The 23,295-nt window shown below is 51.9% G+C and overlaps 10 protein-coding genes across 10 annotated transcripts; 3 read left to right on the top strand and 7 right to left on the bottom strand.

Moving 5' to 3' along the window:
- Window positions 1-145: 145 nt before the first annotated feature.
- DSM5745_10015 (FAD-dependent oxidoreductase) lies at window positions 146-1,644 on the bottom strand (the record flags this gene model as incomplete). Its single annotated transcript, XM_026752031.1, has 3 exons — window positions 146-252; window positions 298-983; window positions 1,028-1,644. 3 exons carry the CDS (start codon window positions 1,642-1,644, stop codon window positions 146-148), a joined length of 1,410 nt encoding a protein of 469 aa, XP_026599093.1.
- A 562-nt stretch (window positions 1,645-2,206) lies between these two features.
- Window positions 2,207-3,652, bottom strand: DSM5745_10014 (inositol polyphosphate multikinase; the record flags this gene model as incomplete). Its single annotated transcript, XM_026752030.1, has 2 exons — window positions 2,207-3,425; window positions 3,564-3,652. The coding sequence occupies 2 exons, from the start codon at window positions 3,650-3,652 to the stop codon at window positions 2,207-2,209; spliced, it is 1,308 nt and encodes a 435-aa protein (XP_026599092.1).
- Window positions 3,653-4,702: 1,050 nt separating this feature from the next.
- Window positions 4,703-6,245, top strand: DSM5745_10013 (uncharacterized protein; the record flags this gene model as incomplete). Its single annotated transcript, XM_026752029.1, has 4 exons — window positions 4,703-4,810; window positions 4,860-4,945; window positions 5,069-5,317; window positions 5,372-6,245. 4 exons carry the CDS (start codon window positions 4,703-4,705, stop codon window positions 6,243-6,245), a joined length of 1,317 nt encoding a protein of 438 aa, XP_026599091.1.
- Window positions 6,246-6,347: 102 nt separating this feature from the next.
- On the bottom strand, window positions 6,348-7,397 carry DSM5745_10012 (quinone oxidoreductase family protein; the record flags this gene model as incomplete). Its single annotated transcript, XM_026752028.1, has 2 exons — window positions 6,348-6,570; window positions 6,622-7,397. The coding sequence occupies 2 exons, from the start codon at window positions 7,395-7,397 to the stop codon at window positions 6,348-6,350; spliced, it is 999 nt and encodes a 332-aa protein (XP_026599090.1).
- A 1,676-nt stretch (window positions 7,398-9,073) lies between these two features.
- Window positions 9,074-12,274, top strand: DSM5745_10011 (uncharacterized protein; the record flags this gene model as incomplete). Its single annotated transcript, XM_026752027.1, has 1 exon — window positions 9,074-12,274. One exon carries the CDS (start codon window positions 9,074-9,076, stop codon window positions 12,272-12,274), a length of 3,201 nt encoding a protein of 1,066 aa, XP_026599089.1.
- Window positions 12,275-12,670: 396 nt separating this feature from the next.
- DSM5745_10010 (chitin deacetylase CDA4) lies at window positions 12,671-13,639 on the bottom strand (the record flags this gene model as incomplete). The annotated part of the gene is made up of 1 exon (XM_026752026.1): window positions 12,671-13,639. One exon carries the CDS (start codon window positions 13,637-13,639, stop codon window positions 12,671-12,673), a length of 969 nt encoding a protein of 322 aa, XP_026599088.1.
- Window positions 13,640-14,176: 537 nt separating this feature from the next.
- On the bottom strand, window positions 14,177-15,957 carry DSM5745_10009 (cleavage polyadenylation factor subunit CLP1; the record flags this gene model as incomplete). Its single annotated transcript, XM_026752025.1, has 3 exons — window positions 14,177-14,913; window positions 14,966-15,716; window positions 15,820-15,957. 3 exons carry the CDS (start codon window positions 15,955-15,957, stop codon window positions 14,177-14,179), a joined length of 1,626 nt encoding a protein of 541 aa, XP_026599087.1.
- Window positions 15,958-16,804: 847 nt separating this feature from the next.
- Window positions 16,805-18,305, bottom strand: DSM5745_10008 (KilA-N domain-containing protein; the record flags this gene model as incomplete). Its single annotated transcript, XM_026752024.1, has 4 exons — window positions 16,805-17,631; window positions 17,696-17,858; window positions 17,928-18,136; window positions 18,245-18,305. The coding sequence occupies 4 exons, from the start codon at window positions 18,303-18,305 to the stop codon at window positions 16,805-16,807; spliced, it is 1,260 nt and encodes a 419-aa protein (XP_026599086.1).
- Window positions 18,306-20,892: 2,587 nt separating this feature from the next.
- On the top strand, window positions 20,893-21,803 carry DSM5745_10007 (rho GDP-dissociation inhibitor; the record flags this gene model as incomplete). The annotated part of the gene is made up of 4 exons (XM_026752023.1): window positions 20,893-20,983; window positions 21,174-21,496; window positions 21,562-21,610; window positions 21,673-21,803. 4 exons carry the CDS (start codon window positions 20,893-20,895, stop codon window positions 21,801-21,803), a joined length of 594 nt encoding a protein of 197 aa, XP_026599085.1.
- Window positions 21,804-22,137: 334 nt separating this feature from the next.
- Window positions 22,138-23,218, bottom strand: DSM5745_10006 (serine/threonine-protein phosphatase; the record flags this gene model as incomplete). Its single annotated transcript, XM_026752022.1, has 3 exons — window positions 22,138-22,853; window positions 22,917-23,150; window positions 23,203-23,218. The coding sequence occupies 3 exons, from the start codon at window positions 23,216-23,218 to the stop codon at window positions 22,138-22,140; spliced, it is 966 nt and encodes a 321-aa protein (XP_026599084.1).
- Between the last annotated feature and the right edge of the window lie 77 nt (window positions 23,219-23,295).

The following is a 23,295-nucleotide window of genomic DNA, read 5'->3' as shown; positions in this document are numbered from 1 at the left end:
ACCGGTATCTAGCGTACCTACTCCGTACAGTATGCATAGAGGCTTAGCGTGACCTCCATCTTACAGTGTCGGATTTCGGAATTCCTCGAATTCCGCCATAGACGGTATAAGAAGAGTGGTGTTGAGATTGACAAAATACCAGTGTTCAGAAGGTGCTAGCCATCTGTCGTTCAACAAACGTCCTCACGTCCTCAGCAATATCATAGTTGATCACTCTTTGAGTGAAGCGCGACATCAACTTCGGGAAGCATCCTATAGATGTCAGTCAGGTTTACATCAATTGTGAGATTTACGTACCAGCAATCCACAGACCACAATACATCATATACTCAGTTAGGAACCCCATATCACGCTTGTTACTCTGCATGCGCTGTGCGTTTTCCAGGATTCTCCGCACACGTGGGTAGCGAATCGCCTCGTATCGTCTGGCAGCCGTCGTGATAGCCGCTTTCAATTTCAGGGTATCAGCAGAGCCTGTCGAATACACGCCTTGAAGAGCGTGGCCAAGCAGCATCGCTAATGCCTCAACATCTTCCAAGGCCTGCGAAGAGCCTTGTCCAGATGTAGATGGGAGAGCATGCGCTGCATCTCCCACTAGGACAACGCCGTCGCTCTCCCATCTTGGAAGCTGGGAGGAAGTCCATGTTGGGTACATGCTGCTAACCCTAAGTGAGAGCAGGATTTTCGCAATGACCGGGTCCCTCCAATGCGCATGTCTCTCGCGCAGTTGTTTCACGACGGTGTCCATGTCCAGGTTTTTAGGGTCGGGGCAACTGTCTACGGCGTACGTTGACCACCATGCGAGGGTCTGACCTGCCTCCGAGACGTGGTATGGAGAGTCGCGATCCGGTGCAGATAAACTGCTGTTCGAGAAGAAGTACCCAAAGAATCCATTGCCGCCGAAGACCAAGCTCATTGATCCCTTTTCGACGAGGCCCTGCACTTCGTCCGCAGAGATAAATCCTCCGACTCCGACAAGGCCCCTGGAATATCAGTAAATTTCAACTCATATAAAGCCCTCACTCACTGGTATTCGGGTCTGCATATTTCCTGCCCCAGGAACAACGCCGATTTCGTTATCCCTTTCAATCCATCTGCACCAATGACCAAATCAGCGTCGACAGACGAACTCTCATCCGCAAAGTAAACCATGTTCCTTCCATCTTGGTTCGCAACAACCCTCGACACACGCTTCGTCTGTATATCGCGATCAGGAATCCTTCGCCGCAAGCTACTCCATAATGAGTGCCGGCTAATCCCAAGTAGATGCATTCGTTGCCCTTCCATATCTGGGTCAGGATCCGCAGTAGAATCCATTCTGAGGAGTAATCTTCCATTTTTCGATTTCAAATCCTGGTGCGCAATAACGTACCCCTCACGAACAACGTCACGGAGTATGTCCTCATCCAAGCGCTTCAAGACCCTAAGACCATTAGGGAAGACGCCGAGTCCGCCGCCGACGACTAGGGATGATGAATGAGTTTGACCGTCGCGGCATTCGTTTGTTGTGCTGATATCTGTTTCGTAAGCTTCGTATATGGTTATCTCGTGCCGAGACGGTGGAGTGAGCTGAGGGAGATGCCTTTTGAGTTGCAGGTATGCTGTGCAGCCTGAGATGCCACCTCCAATTATGATGACCTTCATAGTGCTTCGCTATCTAGTCGCCAAGAACGCAGCACAATGATAGACTCGGTGCCTTATGAGTGCCGCTCGGAGTAGGGGCTTGTTTTCGCGTAGATGGGCCAAAACACTTGAGGCGGTTGCTCGCAGGAGTAGACTGAGAGGCGGAACCTAGTTGAGATTGAGAATACACGACCTGACAGTCTAGTCGTCAATCTCTAGCCAAAGAAGGCAAAGACCTGTTTGTCTTTCTCGCTCGGGGAGATTGAACTGGGATGGATGAGAGGGGATTTGCGCTGCCTGGGTTGCTCGTGACCTCGTATCCCAAAGTCTCCTCTGGGCACGAGAAAGCGTCGCGAGAACCGAAAACATGGTCGGATGTGGCATCTTCGAATGTGCAGTATAGTTTCTTGGTTATTTAATGATGAGGTTTGTGTTATCGACTCCAAAAACCAAGGGCTATGCTTGAGTGGTTTGTTCTAAGCTAAGGTAAATTTCCGATACAATAGAGCGGTTCTGCGATGTCGCCAGCGACTACAAACAAGAAGCCGTTTATAACCATACAATCGGATAGGCGGTGTTACATCTAGCTCGCCGCCAGTTCCTCGAAGATGCGAGCCAAATTTCGCACTCCTGTTAGGACATTCTCGTCCGGCCCCTGACCAGGGGTCCAACTGGCATGGGCAAAGTCGATCAGGCGAAGGTCATGTACTTTGGGTCCCTCTTCTTCATCCTCTTCATCCTCAATGTCGCCAAGTTGGGTAGTTTGAGGGTCAATGGTTATGTTTATGGTCCCATTTTCACCAGCCGGGAGATTGGCTATATCTTGAAGCTCGAAGCCCTCAAAGTCATCCTCGTCCTCATCTTCCTGGTCTGACTCCTGTGCAGGAGCTTCTTTTGCCCTTTTTTCTTCCTTCAAGGCAAGCTCCATTGCTTCTGGGTCCCCCTCGTAGATAATCAGTACGCTCGAGGAGTACATGCGGCTCTCTTCAGATTCGAGGACTTGTTGTACGCGCCTCAGCCCGTCCGCCAGCCTAGCGGCTATCACTTTGGAGCGATCAGTTCCAGCGGCTTTTGCGCCCGCCAGGTACGTCTCCAGCCCACTCTTCACGTTCTCGGCGGTAAATGACCGCCCGTACCACTTGTCGTACCGTTTATAGCCGTCCATCTCAGTGACTTCACCTTTGGCGCCTCCAGACTGTTGGTACCGTGTAATGTATGGGTTGGTCTTGCTCCCCGCATCGGCCTCGCCGTTGACACCGGTCCATACTTTCATCCCTGCGATCCGGAACCCAAGGGAGGAGCTGGTTGTCTCCTTAGACACTGCGTCCAGCTTCGCTCGCTTTGCAGGAATCGCATCATCAGCCCAGAGCCTTGCTCCGAGTTTGACGTCCAGAACATTCGGCCGCTTAAACCCAGACGCAACATTTTCCAGGACGATGGATAACCCTGTATCTAACTTCTTCCCGGAAGATGCAGACGGTGCCCATGTTACGTCGCGTGCTGGTCCACTTGTACTCGGGCCAGTTGATGTGGTGGCCTGTTGAGCAGTCTCGCTGGTCGGAGTTTCCGCGGAGGTTGAGTGATCGGAGTCAGGGATGACGATGGCTCCTTGCTGCGTAGCAGCTGCGGCAGCAAGAGCGGCAGCTGGTTGTTGCTGGCCGGCTGAGCTCAATGTCCCGATATAGATGGGGATATATTCGCGAAAGGCAGGGTGGACGGCGGTCGATTCGTAAAACGCTATCTCTTGAGCGGTGCAGGGCTTAGCGATGAAGGAACCGGAGGGCGTGCACCGAACGCCGTCACTGCCACGGAAAAAGAAATCATGGTCAGCGCTTCAAGCTCGCAAAATCCGGAGAAACTGGCAGATCAAGGCTGGACCGGAATAACAGTCGATCCAGGTGACTCTGTCGCTTGTCGTTTCATAGGGCTGAGTCACTTACTGTCCAGCCGCAGCATGGTCGAAGGCGACGAAGCTGTCATGGTCCAGCTTTTGGTTTTTGAAGCTGTCGGACCTCGAGGAGGAAGGCATAATTGGTCGCCTAGTTGTACAGGAAGTTCGGGGGGGTTCCTGGTTCGATAATAATAGGGGCGGCAGAGTAATCTGTTCGTGTCAGCTCAGAAGGTAGTCACCAAACACTCGACGGCATTCCGCAGTCGCGGCGCAATCTCAATAACAACAGTCTAGAACAGCGCTACAAGACGCTAGCAAAAGAAGGGAAAGATTTAAAGTAGAAATGAGACCGTTCAAAATGAACTTTACACAAAACAGAGAAAGCGGGAGGAAGAGGGAGGGAATTGGAGAGGAAATTGTGGGAGAAAACCGCAGGGGACAAAGGCCGCTTTTGCGACGCCCGTTTGCCTTGAGCGCAAATCCGATCAGCGCCTATCTCTTGATTCAGCTGAAAAAGTACAACTCATCCGACGCCGGCTGCTGAATCCATTAGGTATCTACATTCTTTTTCTGTCCAAGGCTGGGTTGGTGCATCCTTGGGCTTCTGTCACTGGTCACAGGTTACGTTCGGGGCGCGCCTTAATATATTCTGGGGCTTACCTCTCAGCTTCACCTCAGCTCTCAAGAACCTCTATTATTTCCATGATGTTAATCATGCTATTGAGATCGCTCTATCTGCCCGTATCGTGCATATACAGGTTACACTAAATAGCCGAGAAAGCCGAGGACACCTGGAACCTGTTTTCACCTTATCCTCTCTGCATACAGGGATCTTAGGGTATAGATGTCTCGTAGGCTTCAAGACCTCAGAGGTGACCATGCTCCGTAATCTAGAGGCAACCTAAGTGAAATGGCCAAGTCCAATAGCTTCTTGTGAAGAGTAGCTTGCATGAGGAATCCCCTGAACACCACCCTGCAGTTGACTCTCTCTGTTTGGAAGTGAATACTGCTCACCTAGTTGTTTGCACCTCAAGACTGCAGGTAGCCAACTCACTTCCCTTTCTAACTTTCCTTTCTCTATCCTCATCCCTAATTCCTCTTCCCCGTTTTCTCAACTTTACACCATTCAGTTTCGAGTCTTCATCCACTGGCATCAACCAAACACGTCCTCACCTAAACTAGCTCACCATGGAGGGCCCAACAGCGGACCAAACAGAGAACGAAGAACCTACCGTTTCTCCGGCGGCTCCCAAAAAGAAGAGAAAGAGCCGCAGGCCAAAGAGCAAGAGAGGAAAGGTACAGGGTTGTATCTTTCTACTCATAGACGTGCCGCTTACCTTCATAGAGCAAACCAACGGGCTTCGAGGAGTACTACGTCGACGCTCCCATGACGGTGGAGGAGTACGAGACCGAGCAGAGCCTATACAATGTGTAAGTCTCCTCAAGCCCTAGTAACACTGGACTTTGCTAATATCATCCCGGAAAGCTCTCGACCTATCATTCAGTAACGCGCAAAACCGTCCTCGTTATTAGTCCGGTGCTAACTTATTTCAGTCGTGTGGAGGATGCCCTCTTGCGCTTCAACAAGAACCGTCGCATTGAGTCTGATAGACTAGATGTTTTCTACAAGTACCTTAGCTATGGGGGCATTGATGTGTCCCCCAAGATGTTTGCAGGAACCGACGACCGTGGCTTGAAGGAGTTGGATAACGAGCAGATACTCTATGCAAGAGGGCTAACCGCCATCGATAAGGATCGTGCTAATTTGACTATCGATTTCAACATCGTGGTGAAAGGATATCTGTGAGACAAGCTTCTACAGCCATTCGCTACAGGTTCACTGACGAGTTGTAATAGGACTTCTTATTTCCCTTTCTACTTCAATCCCTACAACGAAGACATGATCAAGCTGGCCACCGTCACGATTCGCAGCTTCCTATCATACCTCCTCTACCATGACGTTTGCCCAGAGTACAAAGAGAATATCGAAGAGGCCCGAAAGTCCTGCGACATCGCCACCAAAGAGCTCTGGAAGAACCAACAGCTCACGGCCAGCGGACCGGGAGACTTCAACACGGCCTGTTCTATACTCTTTGGCGGGTTTGAGCACGAACTATATGTCGAGAACAGTCAGTGGAAAGATCCTGAGGACGGCAAGTGTCAAATGACCAAAGCCGTGGCGCAGAAGGTTTTGAGATTCGGGTTGACTGTTGCCGGATCGGACGACCTTGCGTCTTCTTTCCAGCAGATGTTGACTGGTGGCACTCTCGCAGCCTCGAAGATGGAGGACATTCACGGATTCGAAGTCACTGAAGTGCATCTTCTTGACGAAGAGGGATGGAAATTCTATCAAGACAAGGCCCCCGATCTTAATCCTGTCGGAATCCTGTTCGGAAGAACCTATTATGACACAAGTGAGCCAGAGTTCGATCTCTCACCCAAAGAGCGCGAGGAACGGGCCAAGAATGATAGACCGCTGCCGGAGCTTACGTTCTTCTTAGAAGAAAGCCTTTTAGCGCATTGTTACCCCGGGATGAAGATTATCACTACCGTCTGGGAGATGAACTGCGGCTTCCACTACTTCGAGGATATCATCAAAGGTTACTCCTCCATTTATACGCCGCTAGTCAATGAGCTCATGATAGGATGGAAGAAACCACGGCCTGTCTCTGCAAAGGGCGAAGATGAGGACAGTGATTCGGAGGACGGATCAGAGCAGCCAGAGCTCTAAAGCTGAATGAGTCCAGGGCCATCTAGGGTAATCATCGGTGGTATAAGGAAGATAGATTCATTAGAGATCTATCACTTATCTGCATTTTCCATGACGTATCGATCATGCCTTCAGAAGCAGTTTTCCTGTTGTCTTGCGTCCCTCTAGATCACTGTGCGCTTGAGCGACCTGATCCAGAGGATACACCTTGTGAATCTTCACCTTGAGGTCGCCGCTCTTGAGAAGATTGAACAATTCGTTGACATAGAACTCGAATTCTTCCCGAGTTTCAATATAGCCAAAGAGAGTTGGTCGGGCCACTTTGACACACTTGGGGCTCAGTTTGCTGTTTCTTAGTTAGCACAAAGAATCATTTGCATTTCAGAAAGATACGTACGGCAGTGGTAGAGGAGGAACAGGGCCACTGGCGTTTCCGAACCAGACAATAGTTCCCTTCCGCTTGACAGCTTCCAAACTTCCCTCCCATGTGTCCTTGCCAACAGAATCATAGACAACATCCACACCCCTACCGTGGGTGATTTCCTTAACTTGCTTGACCCAGTCCTTGCCCTCCTCGCTGCGATAATCAATCACATAATCGGCCCCTAAGCTCTTAACAAGCTCAACCTTCTCGGGACCGCCGGCCGTTCCGATAACAGTAGCGCCGATGCTCTTTAGAATCTGTGTCATGAGGAATCCAGCTCCACCTGCAGCGGCATGAAGCAGCACCCAATCCCCCTTTTGAACAGGGTACGTCTCTTTCGCCAGCGACAAGACCGTTAGCCCGCTCAAGAACGAACCCAGGACATCCTCATCCGAAAGCTCGTCGGGGACCTTCACCGTCTTCGCCTGCGGAACAGCAGTGTATTCCGCGTACGAACCGGTGGACAGCCAAGCCACGCGGTCGCCAACCTTGAAGTTATAAGGATTGGCACCAGGCCCGACGCCCACGACGGTGCCGACGGCCTCGCGTCCTAAGATCTCCGGTTTGGTGGAAGGGTACAGGCCCGTGCGGAAGTAAGTGTCAATGTAGTTGATGCCGATGGTCTGGTTCTTTACTAGCAGCTGACCTTCCCCTGCGGTGGGGACGGGGTGGTGGGCTCGGACTTCGAGGACTTCGGGGCCGCCGGTCTTTTCGGTGACGATGGCTTTCATGGTTGAGAGAGGGGGCATGGTGGTGTATGTGCGGCGGTATACGCGGGGTTTGGCTGGAGATGGTCGTATAGTAAGGTGGGAATGGATGGAGGAGAGTCGGGCGATGGCGCGATGAGAAGCTTGAGGGACAGGAAATGGAGTCGCTGAGGCAATGCGGGGAAGAGCTCGAGAATACCGGTACATGGAAGATGTCACGTCAGGAGGTACAACGGATTGCGTGAAGATGGTCTCTTATATCTCAGACCCGGCGTTGGATTTGTAATACTAGGCAAGAGATCTTATCCGTACTGTTCCATTGTGCTCCTACACCGTGACTTCATTCTCATTCCATTCTCTTTCACTTCCCCGCCATATCTCAGCCGAAACCTTCGAGGTCGACGCTGTACGAACACACCCGACTGAGCCAAGGCCTGTGGGCTTTGCTTCTATCCAGCGTCTCTTATCGTGTCTAGTCTTGTCTGTCTCATGCAGGATCCATAAACTAGAGCATAAGCTTTGGACATCAATCGGATGACGAACTCGGAAGATTTCCGATCTCGTCGGCAATTCCGCCCACAAGGTGCAATGGCGCATAGCCTGCATAGCTGAGTCATTACTATAGATCTAGTGTTTGACGTATGCACAAGCTGACCAAGATAGGTAAACGACACATGACTCAGTCCTGGCCCGCTGTCCCGCCAGAGCGGAGCGGTGCCCAAAACAACTCCACCATAACAATTCTCCATATCGGCAACTCATACATGCTCATGGAATCTTTATTTTGATTGTCTGTTTATCTGTTTGCTCATAGCCGCAATGAGTCAACGACGATAATAATATTTGTATGGCAACTGGACAACTCACCGTCAGCATCGCTTGAACTACGCCGTGGACGCACACATCCCAATGGGCAGCGAACGCATGGAGGCGCGGCGCCCAATACAGCCACGAGAGGACTTTGACAAAGGCTGAATGGTTGCGCACCCCTGGAGTCAGTCTGGCGCTATTGGGGCCCCTGATGTTATTGCAGTGGCAGTGGTTGCTTTCTTTTTTCTTCGCTCTCCACTTTTGTTGAGCCATTGGGCTGAGGTCCAAACTCAGGGCCATCGTTCAATAATCCTCACGCAATGCACAACAAGCATGGAGTGCATACGGAGTTTCTACAACGAGTCTCAAGGCTCCATACGGCCAGAAATATCACCCATTCTGCATTGCCGACGACTCCGCCACGATCAATGTGTTTCATCTCTTCTGGGACTGATTCGTTGCGTCTGCCGCCCAACCTGTGGAGTGAGACGCTCATAGGGCCAAAACGTTGATGGGCGCTGCCCAAGGTCCGCTCCGCCGATGGGAGCTTTATATACTTGCTTTGTCGCTCTCCCGACTCGCTCCCTTCTTCTTTCCTTGACATCCTGTATACCACCGATACCCTTGTATTAATACTTTCTTTTATTGATTAATAGCACTAGACGGCTTTGATTTGTCCTACTGTTTGCTATTCTTTGTTGGTATACGCTTCTCGACTATTGGCCCCACGGCGTTTCGACAACTGACCCCATCAACACGATACAATTTAACATGAACACTGCCTGGGACCTTACTGAAATTGACTACGTCACCGGAACTGGATAACTGATCTTTCCCCAAGATCAAAATCGGACCACTTTCCAGGACTCGTTTCTCATTGCATTGCTTTTGGTTGCCGTTGTTTCGTTATGCATTCCACTTCCTCCTTCGGAACGCCCATGCGCTGGCGCAAGCGGCCTCAACGGCCTCCTGTTCCGTTCGTCGAGGATGAAGCTGATTCCTTATCTCGGGAACTGGATGGATCATCCCATGTTGGAGAATTACCGGGGTTTGAAGGTGCCAAAGCCAGAGGCACCGTCAACCAGTTTCCTCTACTCGAAGATATTGAGGTACCTAATGTTTCCAAGCGCTGCTCTAATGTTGAGGAGAAAGCTTCACACGGATATCGTTCGTCAGGTTTTCATGCAAACCAAACCACCACGATGGACGCCAAAGGACCAAAACAGAACCCAATCCGCCGACCGGCAGGGGACACTCAGGGACCAGGAAAGCCATCTCAACGGAATCAACCCACGGCCCAGGATGTACCCATGAACCAACCTTCGAATCCGGTTTCTGAACCTCAAACAAGCTTCCCTGGTAGGGGCCAGAAGCCCACTCGTCATCCGGAGCCAGGTCCCCGGGCACCAAATGACTTGCCTGCACCGAGACCTCCACCAAGGCCGACCCCAGGTGTGGTCCAGAAGAGCCAACCGGCTCCAGTCCGCAGCACTTCACTACATCGGGGACCGGAACTGCGCAAAGCTGACTTACCGACGAGATATGCTCAGCCAGAGCCAGGTCGCAATGCTGGTGTTAGAACGAGCTCTCCGGCGAAGCACGTGCCAGATGTCACTGAAAGGAGCCACTCTGTCCCATCGCGCGCACCCTCATTGCGCCGCGCACAGGAGCAGCAGAAGTCCGTCTCGCCGACTAGATTCGTTCAGCCGGAGCCAGTCCAGCCTAGTATGAGGGCAAGCTCTCCATCAAAGCGAATGCCAGATGTAGCACAGCAACCACAGGCTGTTCCATCCCGCACTACTTCCGCGCGCCGAGGCAATGATGAGCGCGGGCCTACTTTGACTGCTATAACTCCTCGGTCGGAGCCAATCGGGGTTCCTAAGGTGCCAGCTGGTTCGTTGCCTCCGGCGGTACCAGCCGTAGTACAGACATCCCAAGCCTTCCCACCCCGACCTGCCCCGGTGCCTCAGGAAATCCAGAACAAGGCCCCGCATATTGTGCCTCATCAGCCAGTGTCAGCTCGAGAGGCTAGCGCGCGAGGACCTGCACTTCCACCCAAACAGATGCATGACACGACACGCCAAACCCAGCCTACGGTGCCACGCCCTCTCCCGACTCCTCCGGATGACGAACAGCGCAAACCCCGCCCGTCCTCAGCCTCCTATAAGCCAGAGATGGTTTTCCGGGACTCTGGCGTCAGAGTGGAAAAGATTCTACCGCGGTCGTCGCCTGATGTGCCACCAACAATCCAACGCCCTCTTTCGGAGAACGTCCAATACAAGTCGTTTGCAACTTCCATTACACCGCCTCCTGATACGCCACCGATAACGACAGCCATTCCTCTACAAAGCTTCCCTCTACGGTCCGTCCCGCTACATCCTCTGCCGAATCCCCCAGCGGAAGGACCGCGCAGCCGTCCATCACCGAGCATGAAAGAGTCGGCAAGCCTGAAGCAGACACCTGCTGTGCAGCCCTCGCCAAATGAGCTGCGTTCCGGTACGTCTGGCTATGTATCTGAATCGGCTGCCAATCGTCAAGACTCTGTTCCTCGGCCGACGAACCGCAGCCCGCCTCTCCCAATCGAAAGGGACTCGACTTCTTCACCTGGGTCAAGCGTTGCTGATAGATTAGAAGAAAAGCTGAAGCTCCGTCGTGAACAACGTGAATTAGGGGACAACTTGCCAAACCTTGCCCTGAAATCTCACGTTCAGCAGCCAAGAATTTCGAGCTCTTCAGCTTCTCAGAGCCCGGAACGAAAGGCTCCTCCGGGCGCCTGGCCTTCAGAGTTGCACTCTGAATCTTCTTCAAGCAGCCTAACCGAGTTTCCCGCACTCGAACAGTCACCTGAAGAGACAAAACCGCCAGCCAAGGCAGCACCTCTAAAGTCAGCACTGAGGTCTCAGTCTTTGGATCGTGGTCAACAATCATCTGCAAAGATAGCTCGCAGGCGGACCGTTGCCTTTGCCGAGAACCCATTAGAGTATCCTTCCAAGGCTCTAGTGAAAGTTGACCACGAAACGGCTCTCACCCAGGTGCCGTCTCACGAGGATGGCTCCCCTAATTCGAGCCGTTCTTCATCCCCAAACACAGGTCTTACACTCTCGCCCTGCCCCAGGTCAGTCCCAGTTGCAGGGTACCAGGACTGGCACACAATCGAAGGACTGAATCATCTCGACATCTGCCCATCTTGCATCAAGCAGATGCGCAAGACAAAGTTCCGCGACCGCCTCGTTGTAAGCGCCCCCAAACACCGCGACGAGCCGATTAGTTGTGCCATGAGCGAGCCCTGGACCCGTCTCGCCTGGATGCAGACCCTCAAGAAGAAGTACGAAACCCTCGACCTCCTCCTTGAGATCACCCGCCCCTCAAACACCCAAGGCACAAAGTCCTGCACCGGCCGCATCATCAACGAGCAATACTGGTACCGCATCATCGACCCAGACACGGGCCTCTACCTGCCGCAATTTAACATCTGCTCCGCTTGCGTCCGCAACGTCCGCCTCCTCATGCCCGCTCACCGCGACACCTTCCAACGCAGCCCAACCCCCCAAGAACGCGTCTGCGATTTCGTTACCGATAGCCCCCGCTTCATCCGGTACATCGACGCTCTGGACCTCGCATCCAATCGTGCTGAGCAGGATGACGCCCCGCCTGACCTGAAGGAGTTCCTCGCCTACACCCGCCGCAAGGTCGTTCTGCGCGACTGCCGCCGCAGCCGCCTTATCTTCAACACGTGGCACTACATGCCGCAGCTTCCCGAGTTCACGGTCTGCGAAGACTGCTATGATGACATAGTGTGGCCACTCGCCAAGGCAAGGCATCCAATTGCGAGGGAGTTCTCGTCTGTCATGAGGCTTCTTCCTGGTGATACGGGCTCAGGGTCTCGTGAGGCGAGCTGTCAGTTGTACTCGCCGCGCATTCGGGCAAAGTTCAATGATGCTGTGCGGCGTGACGATTTGCCATTCATCAAGTGGATGGCCTTGACCAGGTATGATGCTGAGAGACAGTTCCGAGCCCGCCAGGATGAGCTCTTGGAGGACCAGCGTCGGGGTTATGAGTGCTCCATGGAACTACGCAAGAATCTGGAGGATTGGAAACGATATGAGTGAAGTTGATCTTTGTGTTCCTTTCCTTTCCTCCTTTCCTTCTTTCCTTCTTTCCTTCCATTTTCTTTTCTTTCGTCTCTTTCCTTTTCCTCCTTTCTACATTTGCTTGGTTATCCCTCATTCGCTCAGGTGTTTTGGCTGCTGTTTGATTTCATATCCTCATTGTCAAGGTGTTATGGTCTCTCGGTTTATATCCATCATTGTCAAGGTGTAGAGGTGTATGTTTTGTCTATTCATGTCAATCTATCTGCATTGCATTGCGTTGCCCATTCCACCTGTATCCTTCATATCGTACAATATCCCACCATTTTTATATACATAGATAGACCTGTACCATACATAATAACACCGGATATCAACCATTAACGATGAGAAAGAAAAAGGTAAAAAGAAAGAATGCTATTGTGCAGTCATAGAAGCCCCCTCCTTGAGCAAATCCGACACCGTCCCGACTCTATACCCCCTTCTCTTCAGCTCGGGTAAAACTTGAGCCAGCATCGGCGCCGTCCAGGGCCTCCGATCATGCACGATAATGATACTTCCCGGCCTGACCATACTCAAGACATGCGCAGCATTCACCCACGGCATACTAATTTGCGGATCATGCGGGTACACACTCCCAAGCACAAGTCTGAACCCTTGCCGCTGTACAAGCGCTCTCATCCGATCCGTAAAGAATCCAGAGCCTGGTCGGAAATACCGTCCTGGCCCACCCGCACCCGCAGGTATGCTCTCCCCAACTTCACTCAGGCCCTGCCCTTCCGCATTCTCAACGCCGCGAGACTGTTTCGACGAGCCAGACGATGACCCGCCACCGGTGCCAGCCCCGGCAAAGAGCGAATCCTGTTCGAAATCGTCCAATTTGACCTCATCATGCGCCTCCGCCTGCTTCCCAGCCATCGCATAAATCCTCTGAATCCGACTCTGCACAGCCTGGATTTGCGCCGCCAATTCCTGGTCACTCAAGTTCTTGCTCGGCTCATCGTGCATCGCATGGTTCGCAAGCTCATGTCCCTCGTTCACCGCATCCCTCATAAGCCCTTCCCGTCCGGGGATATGGTCACCGATCAGGAAGAATGTCGCCTTTGCGTCATTCTCGCGGAGCAAGCGGAGGATCTCCGGCGTGAATTCCGAGGGTGCGTCGTCGATTGTGAGGGCGACGATCGGCTGCGCGCCGGGTTTTAGAGTGGGCACATGCCAGAGGATATCGGGGTATTTGCGTGCGAAGTAGGAGACCAGTACTTGCGGAGGCTTGTAGATGATGTAGAATGGGAGGGTTAAAGTGAGGAAGGCGAGGATGGGGAGAGCGAGTGTTAGGAGGCGTTGGCGTTTTCGGCGGGAATGACGGTAGGAGCGGTAGCAGAACATTCTCTGTCGAACACTCTCTTCCCCCTATCTCGGTCCCGTGGCAGCCGCACGAGCTCTGCTCTTGAAACTAAGAGACTATATTGGATTATGGGACGGGGGTTAGGGCCCAGGGGAGGTGCTTGGGCTTGGGAGTGAGAAGAGAGTGATGTAAGAGGGAAAGAGAGGGACGGAAAAGGGTCATGGTGGATGGAGGATACCGGATCCGTCTGACTGCCGGCTCAAGTGGGAAGGAGAGAACGGACTCAATGGAATTGGAAGAACATGGTGGATCAAGTTATTGTTTTAATCGCGATGATCTTGGCCTTCATGGTCTGCTATGATTTTCTGCACCCCTGAGCCTTTAAACCAGTTTGGGCATGGCAACTGTGGAGTGCCTGATCCGCTTTAATCTTTCTGACACTTCATTGGCATGCGGTAATTTAGATTTAGCTGCGTCGTACTCCGATTACGTAGCTACGTAGCACTTGGACGACGGGTTTGATCCCTGACCGACAGCAATATGATTATGCTTATATTATGGTATAGTTTGAGGTATATTTACCCTACCAGCCCTACAACTTCCGCCGGCCATTTCTTTCCCCAAATGATCGCTCGAGAGGGAACCCGGCCCCCCACCGGTGCGAGGACCCTGATCTTCCCTCGTTCGCTATCGACATCTGCGACATAAAGGAAGCCCATGGTACTCGCGTCCCGGATCTCCGATGGGCTGCTGGTTGGAGACGCATGCGTAATGGCGAGCAGAGTGTTGGCCAAAGCAGAGGGCGCAGGACCTGGGACCTTTTTCAGCGGCACCAGTGCGCCCACTGCCGCGGCGGCGCTATCATTGGCTGCCGCGTTTGATGCGTGCTCTGCCTCATTGTCTCTCGGGAGGAATGAGTCTGTCGTAAGCTGAGCTGGATCATAGTCGTCTTCCTCGTTCTGCTCGTCCTCTGCTGATGAGGTTGTGTAATGATACAGGGATATAGCGTTGAAGTCAAGTTGCTGCGCGTGGGGTGATAATGTGACGTTAGTTGTGGATGAAGACGCAATGGACAAAGCTGAGGAAGCGGTAGTAGGGACCGGGTTGCCGAAGAAGTATGTTCGGATTTGGGATTCAGACACTGATTTCCTAAACGCCGCGTCGCGGTCAACGCACCCACCAGACCTCGAGAGCTTCACCACCGAGATGCGCTCATCAGACGCGGCAGCGGATGCACTAGACGAAGGCTTATTGTCGTAGTTCTTCATCATAAGACTGTACAGCCGCTCTGAACCGATAACAAGGATCGTCGTAACTGGGCATCGTTAGCAACCATCCCAAGATAACCACGTCGGTTGGAAACATACTCGAAAACTCTGTCACAATATGATTTATCATCTCCAAAGCACCAGCCCGACTTTGGCTCAAAATCCCAGGCGTATCAACAATAATGCCTGTCTCCCTCGCGTCCTCATCTTCCGCCATCCTCCCCATAACCGACAGTGCCAACCTCGACACAATCGGTCTGAAGACCGAACCCTCCGCCTCTAACGGATTGGTCATCGGATAGAAGTAAACCAACGGCAACTTGACAGGCACCGCACTCGGACCAGACATAGGACTACTTCCCCACCCCTCCTCAACATCCAGCATCGCTCGGAACGCCGTCGCCGAGACCGTGCCGGGCACACTCAACATACCCTCCGTTGGGTCCAGATTAACCACAATCGGCTCCCGTCCAACCTTGACCGCATACGCCGTCAGAATCTTGGACAGACTTGTCTTCCCCGCGTCCTCGGGGCCAAGAATCAACACACGCGGTCCATCCCTCCCAGCTGCCTTCGCTTGCGCGCGGAGGCCCTCCAGCGCAAAGTGCACATTCGCATATTCCACCATCGGTGTTTCCTCGGCTGTGTACTCGCTTTGGCATCCTCCTGCGCCATGTCCGCCTCGACCAGTGGCGGGGATTGTCCCATCGAGTCCGGCGACTGCATCGCCCGCGCTCACTTCAAGCGTGCAGCCATGCCATGTGTATATTGCGGCCTTTGTGCCAGAGAAGGTGTAGACTTGCGAAGGGGCGAGTTCGGTGCCGAAGAGCTCTGCGGTGCCGGTTAGGAGCTGGACATCGGTACTCCCTTTGGATCAGTCATGTTCAGCGGACATGCGAGGAATAAGAGATGCTGGTGTAGATTGCGAGTAGGAATAAGAGAGGGACGCTCACCTTGACTCGGACGGTGATCCCAAATGCTACCTCGAACCTCCACTCTGAGCCTGCGGAGAGATTGATTTGAGATGGCGGCGCGGGAGCAAACTGGCTCTCCGCGGAGGGCTGCGTGAGCTCTAGACCGGGAAGAGACATTGCATTTCTAGCAATAAACAGGAAGCAGTGTGATAGTCACCAGCACTAGAAACAATGGCGCTAGAATGAGGTTATGGTAAAGACTGAGATAATGGAGCTACAAAGAGTGCTTGGCGGAACCCCATGACGATGTTTGCATGTTTGCATCTGGGCTTGGAGATGGACCGAGTATCAAGTACCAACCCTCCGGCCATTAGAGTCAAAATCGTGCGTCTACTGGGATAACGAAATACAGTTTATTCATTTGTATTGTTCTTAAATACCCTAGTGATGAGTCTGTCATCTCTCCGGATAGGTTCGAGGTCGTCTGTTAAATGTTGAAAGGGAAAACGAAAAGGGAACAAGGAAAGAGGATTAAGACTGAGTATCAAGTATCCAGGGAGACAAGAGATCGTGCATGCAAAGGAAAGAGACCTTTCCATCTCTGGGGCCACAAAATAACCACTGTCCTTCAAGAACGGGGGCGCAAAAAGTGCAAATCTGACAACCAAAGGGGGGAGGTATTATAAGACGATAAGGAGAATGGACACAATACATCATTCGCCGCGGTATCAAGGAGTCTTGAATGTCCCCATCAGCTATAGTTTCGACGCGAGTAATTGGAAGGAGAGGGGTTAAGGGGAATAGATGATGGATAGTCCAGAACCGAGCGGGAAGGGCAGTGATCAAATGTAAGGGGGAATCGGGGAAGAGGTTCATGATTTGATTGTCAATGAATCGTGGTTTGCGACGTGGTCAACTCAAGCTTCTGACAGCATGACAGTGGGTATTCTAGAAGAAATAAGGAATCGATGCTCTAAAAATGAAAATTAGTGGTGGTTTCACAGCAACAGCAGAACTGGATGACTTACGCTAAGGCGAAGGCTGCAGTCACGCCCACAAGGGCGCGGTTTCGAACGCGCTCACGCTTCAGCTTCTCCTCAAGCACCTTAGACCGCTTCGTCCGCAATGTCTTGGTCTCCTCATCTTCTTCCTCACTAAGCTCTGCTTCTCCAGCTCCACGTTTCTTAGCAGCTGCTGATGACTCCCCGGGTCCCTCCTGAAGCTTCACGGCCTCCTTGACCATTTCCTTCGCCTTTGCAATCATCTCTTGGGTGTCCTCAGCAGACGGAGCTTCAGGCAGAGAAATGGGCATTTCAACCGAGATTGTTGTCTGAGCTGTCTGAACACCGCTTCCTTCGACGGCATCCGACTTGATATCAATCTTGACCTTATCGTCCTCCAAGTCATCCTCGGGGGCGGTCTGTTTCTTGGTCTTGCTAGTAATCTTCTTTCCTTTAACAGGCGATGTTACCGGCTCTTCTTTGTCTTCTTCCACACTGGGCAACACGTCTCCGTTCACCTCGCCATCAGCATTTGAAACTGTGTCGTCCAGAGCACTCTGAAGCGTCGCATTGGCCTCGTTGGTGGCTGCCGCGGCGGCCTCCTTCTGTGCCTTCGTTTGCCTAGGCGGCTTGCGTGGGGTGCCTGCTTTCTTGCTAGGAGAAGCAGATCGACGGCTTCTCGTTCGGGAGGCGGGGACAAGTGCCTCGGGAGCTTGGATGGGTGGCAGGTCGAACCTAGGAGGGGGCGTGATCTGCTTCTTTGCGCTAGATGGACTCTGGATGATATCTGTAGGGTCGAGGAGGGCGCGGACCCAATCGTACATCTTGTATTCCGCTGCCAACTCAAGGGCTATTCATGTACAGGTTAGATCCCCAAACAGAAATGCAGGAGTTCAGGCGCCAATTTGCCTTACCTAAAACTGGGGAGATCCAAACATTTCCGGCAACCTCGTCTTCGCTTGTCTCTTCGCGCGACTTCAGATATTCGCGTTCAGACCGTTCTTCCTCGAGCTTGGCCCACGGGAAAGCAATTTTGAACATGCCGGTCGCGCTCACGTAGCCATCCTTGCTTCGTCGCTATGGGTAGACACCTTGATTAGAGTCTACTTCGCGAAGGCTCGGGTCACGCAATTTGGGTCGTCTTACCATCAAAAAGTATGTCTCTGGGTGCTGTTGCGGGGAGTGCGAGGGAAAGATCTCAGACCCTTTCAAGTCCTTGGGAAGGGGTGCGCGCAGGTGGGCATATTCAAACGGCCCAAGGTTTTCTGGCTTGGTCGCATTTGATGTTCCCACCTGGGTGGGTTTGACAGCGAGATTAGTCTTCCCCAGACGGCGGCGCATAAGCAATTCTTCGTCTAACAAACAGAAAACAAGATCATCAGTCGCAAGTTACTCATCAGACCCGGCGCAGAGTGTTGGAGCGCGATTCAGCGAACCGGCACCCCAGGAGGACGATGACTTACATGGAGGTGCCGCATCGGGAATGACAAACGGGTTGTTCTTTTTCGGCAGCGAGCGCACCATGGTGATAACGGGCCTCAAGAATGAGGGCTTCAGTACAGCCTTTGCGGTGACGAAAACTGTGCTTATGATGAGGCGTGCACTTGTTAAATGCGACACCGAAGGCCGGCCACGTAGGCGCGTCTGTCCAGAAAAGGTCGACGATAATATAAGACGTCACTAGCCAAAGCTACTAGAGCGCGCAGCGAGACGGAGCGCGATTGCTAATGGTAGCAGAAGGTCTGTGAAGACACGGTGAGATCTGAAGTGCGACGGATCAGGAGTCGATAACCGACGCGGATCGATAGGAAGCTTGATAAAGTAGGAGGAAAATAATGAATGGATGCGTTCGCTCATAAGGACGGGGACACTCGAGTCTGCGAGTCGTGAGGCATTAATACCTTGGCAGCCCCTCGTATTGTGCTTGCCCAATTCACCAATAAACTCACAGGATCCTTGAAAGATCCTGCAAAGTAAGACCCACTCCCCGGTATCCGGCTTTACACCCCTCTGTACTTTCGCCTTGTCGCCTGATCAGGCAGCTCTCTTGGCTGTTTTTGTCCAAGTGCTTCTTCTCGGGAAACCAGGAGCAACCATGGCATTTCCATGGTCTTATGCTCGAACAGCTGGAGAAAGCCCGTCTTGATTCCTGATCTACCTGACTGCTTATAGCCCTATCTTTTTCCAGTCAATTTGGTGCATGTCCAATTTCAAGCGCCTTCCACCAATTTTCTACATGCAGCATCCTTCCAGCTGGGTCAATTGGACTTCCCAAAGCCAATCTGATGTCACTCTTGACTTTCATTTCATCCTACATTATAATAATGCATCGATTCCGCCGATAGACTAGCATAGCGCTCAATCAAGAGCAGGAATATCAATGACAGCATAAACAGATCAGCATCAGCTCCCGTCCATGGAAAAGGCTTGCCTTGTACCAGAGATGGACATTTCACGAGTCACATGATCATTCGAATATCTACCATGAGGCCTCAAAGAGGAACATCAAGCTCGATTCCGCTAAATATTTGCTGGTTTCTCGCGCATATTATTCAAATCAACACGATTATGGTTGCATGCCGCCTTGGAAGATGTGAATCCCATCTACTTAATCTTGTCAACCCTCAGCCAAGGCCACTTCCTCCGCAATCAAGCTCAGCATCATCTTCACGACTCGGGGCAGGCACCAGTGAGGCGGACCAGCATTCTTCCTGGTCCGAGAAATCGCAAACGTTCGAAAAGGACACAGTTCCACTGCAACTCACCTGGGCAAGTCAACTCAATCGGAGGGGCGTTCGGCATCACGCATCCGTAAAATATCTAACAATCCATATCGTCCGGTATGAATAGTGGGGAGCAATAGACACCGCCGCAATTAGGGTCAGGTGTGAATGAGTATGCCGGCGCTGCTAGGCTGTCAATTATTCAAGGAGATAAATACTCCGGTATGATGCTACTGATTGCAAAGACTCTGGAAGGCCAGGCAGAAACCCTAATACAGCAATACAACCTGGGATAACAAAATATGTTGCCGGTCCCCGTGTGAAGAAGTCAAAGTCCATCACATTTTGGGACAGTACGCAGGTCTGAGACCCATATCCTATGCTCGACGGTACTGCTGACGGGCCATGTAAAAAGATAAACGGGGACATTGCATTGCATACTCCAAAACAAAAGGTCAAAGCGATGCTCATAGAGACAACTTGTCTTGCCTCGCCTAGTGAGCTTCTTACTGGATAATACTAAGGTTTCAGCTTCTACCTGGCAGTTCTAATAGCGGTGGATTTCTTTGTAGACTCCGCTCTGGTGCCATGTCGTGGGCTGCCTGGGACTGGCAGCCCCCGAGCCCTATGCTATTGCAAACGGGTAGAGATACCGTAGATATAAAAGCGTCCATGGGCACGCAGCTAGGTCTATGCTCCTGTCAGGTGAAAAAGAGGCACGATGACTAGCCACTTGCCATTTCAATCTAGTCTACCTAAGTATTCCCAAGCACGCAATGCTCGTATAAGTTAAGCATCCCCTGTATCACATATAGTACCAGCGAACTAAAATATACAAGTTCACAAGCCTCAAGCTAATTTAATGGTATAAACTAGATATGCTAAAAAAACCAAGCTTGATTCAGACTAGGTGGTGTAGTTGCATCCATTACCAAAGTCGTATAGTAGAGCATTCGTATGTAGTAGGGGAGATGGCAAGAAGCAGCTACTCCCAAGCTGTCGAGATATCTGAGTGCACTCTATAAATATGTCCAACATGCATATGCATCCCCAGACTGAACCGTTGGCGATGGAGCCTGGAGTTGGCGATCAATCGATGTCCATGGGAGCGCCTCGCCCGCTAGTCCCAATCAGGAATCCCCTCAATTACCCACCGCTACATCAACAAACCTCCGTCTTCAACGAGAGACATCTTTAGCTCTCCAGTCTTTCCTCTTTTTTTTTCTCTTCAAAACTCTCGGTCCTCTATCCCACCGACCATCCACTCCCACTACCGCTTCAAGACGACTCAATCCCTTCTCTAACATCTCATTTCCCAGCTCTCTCCTTTCAGACCCCAATTGTCGGTGACCGCTACCCCGCCATCTCCATACACAAATCCCAGCACAATGGCCGAAAACCAGGACGATCTCGCCGTCTCCAAGACCGAGGGCTTCAAGGTCGGAGAGAAGAAGACCATTGCCGAATACAATGAGCTTGGTATGTGAGCCTCGTTGTCGTCAATTGCAGTATTTCTATACCATGCGTTCGCCTCGTGGGGTTGACCCCTTACCTGCACCTACAGCCATTGCACAGTGCACACGCCACCTTAAGTCCTTTTACTTGCAAATTTCAAATACGCATCCTGCTATTCTTTATATAGATGTAATAGCTAACAACCAGTTACCAGACAAGAACGACGAGTCCCTCAACCGCTGGAAGGCCTCCCTCGGCCTCGCTACCGGCAAGCCAATTGGAGACCCCAACGACCCCCGAACATGCATCATCAGGACCCTAGCCCTTGAGGTTCAAGGCCGCCCAGACGTTGTTATCGACGTCTCCACACCCGAGACCCTCGAGAAGCTCAAAGACAAGCCCTTCACGATCAAGGAGGGCGCCCACTTCCGCATCAAGGTGACCTTTGAGGTCCACCACGACGTCCTGAGCGGCCTCAAGTACCTTCAGGTTGTTAAGCGCAAGGGTATCCGGGTTAGCAAGGACCAGGAGATGCTTGTAAGTTGGCCGTCCCCACGCATACCCCTCGAAAGCCAGGCAGGCAGTGTGCTGACTCGTACTAGGGAAGCTATGCCCCGTGTACTACCGACAAGCCCATCTACGAAAAGAAGTGTGAGTTTATCTCTTGGGATTTTTAGCCTGGCCGCGCGGTTACTGACTTGTGTATCTTGTAGTCCAAGAAGAAGAGGCGCCTTCGGGAATGATTTCTCGCGGCCACTACAATGCCGAGTCAAAGTTCATCGACGACGATGACAAGACGCATCTGCACTTCCAGTGGTCCTTTGATATCGCGAAGGATTGGTAATCTGGCGGGTTTCTTGGCGACAGCGTACATACATATAACGAACAGCATATATTTTCTCAATCTATGAGCGTTGACACATGTTATTTGAGTTGCTTTGAGACGAACGTTTGGTGTTTTAAACGGAACGATATGGCGTCTGATTAGAAACGGCCCATCCCCTAATAAATCTAAATACATGCATCCTCTTCAACCATCATATTTGGTACAGACCATGCAGCCTCTATAAATGAATTGAGTTTATCAAACTCCAAAAATTGGCGCTCAAATGAGAATAAGATGACAATGAGAAAAGGAAGATAATATCGGGGAATAAATGACGACGAAAAAGGGGGTATCACAGAAAGTAGTCAATCACAGGACCCTGGCCATCCTTGCTTTGCTGCTGCGCCTGCTGCTCCCCACGGTGGATATCGTTCTCGGGCGCCGCATCAAATATGTTAAAAAATCGCTCTCCGGTATCACTGACCTCCAGCACGCTAGCAAGGTTTCCACACCGATAGCAGTAGTTCGGCGCGCTCCAGACTGTACTTAGCTTATCATCGTAAAGAACTTGGTACCCCTCCTGACAGAGCTGATGCGCGCGCAGGATGTGAGACATTCTATTAACCTCGAGGAATTTCCGAACGACCTGCGCTCCAAAGGTATATCCCGCGCCGCGCGGCGAGAGCGAGAATTCATCTCGTTCCGTGTCCGGGTCTGACCAGACGAGATCAGCCATGGGTCCCTCGTGGGGGATTTCACGAAAGCGGTCGATGATTTTGATCTGGTCTATTGAGTGGATAGAGGGGGAGAGGCCACCGTGGACGCAGAAGATCTGATCGTTGATGACGACTGACAGAGTGAGGAAGTCAAACATGTCGGTGAAGTAGTGCCAGACATTGGCGTTGCCGTATTTGCGGGCACACTCCGTGTAAAAGCCGTAGGACTGGGTGACGCCGCGGGATTCATGATTCCCGCGGATGAGGTGTACGCGAGACGGGTAGCGGAGTTTGAGGCAGACGAGGAGGGAGATGGTTTCGACGCTGAAGAGCCCGCGGTCGACGTAGTCGCCTGTATGATCGACGTCCGGTTAGGGCAGTCGCGCGTAACATGTAGTAGGAAGCGGGGACGCACCGAGGAACAAGTAATTCGTGTTTGGGCAGAAACCGCCAATTTTGAATATCTCAATCATGTCGAAGAACTGCCCGTGAATGTCTCCAACCACCGTAACGGGGGCTGCGATGTGAACCACATTGCTCTCTTTCATCAACAGCTCTTTCGCCTTGGCGCATATTGCCTCGATCACCGAGTCCGCTAGCAGCTCTTTTCTATACAGCCTCTCAATGCACTCATCCAGGTCAATGCTGGCTACTGATATATCAGATGATGGAACGTATGAGGCGGCAAGCGGCACACTTACCCGGTAAGCCAGGCATGGCGGAGAAACGAAATCTAAAATAAAGCTGAGAGAATGGTGGTACAAAACGATTAAGTCGCGAAGCCCGAGAACGCG

Source organism: Aspergillus mulundensis (genome assembly GCF_003369625.1).
Source record: "Aspergillus mulundensis strain DSM 5745 chromosome Unknown scaffold_14, whole genome shotgun sequence".
In the NCBI taxonomy this organism is placed as follows: domain Eukaryota; kingdom Fungi; phylum Ascomycota; class Eurotiomycetes; order Eurotiales; family Aspergillaceae; genus Aspergillus; species Aspergillus mulundensis.
The sequence above is the reverse complement of the archived record's forward strand: the minus strand, read 5'-3'. Positions and strand labels throughout refer to the sequence as shown.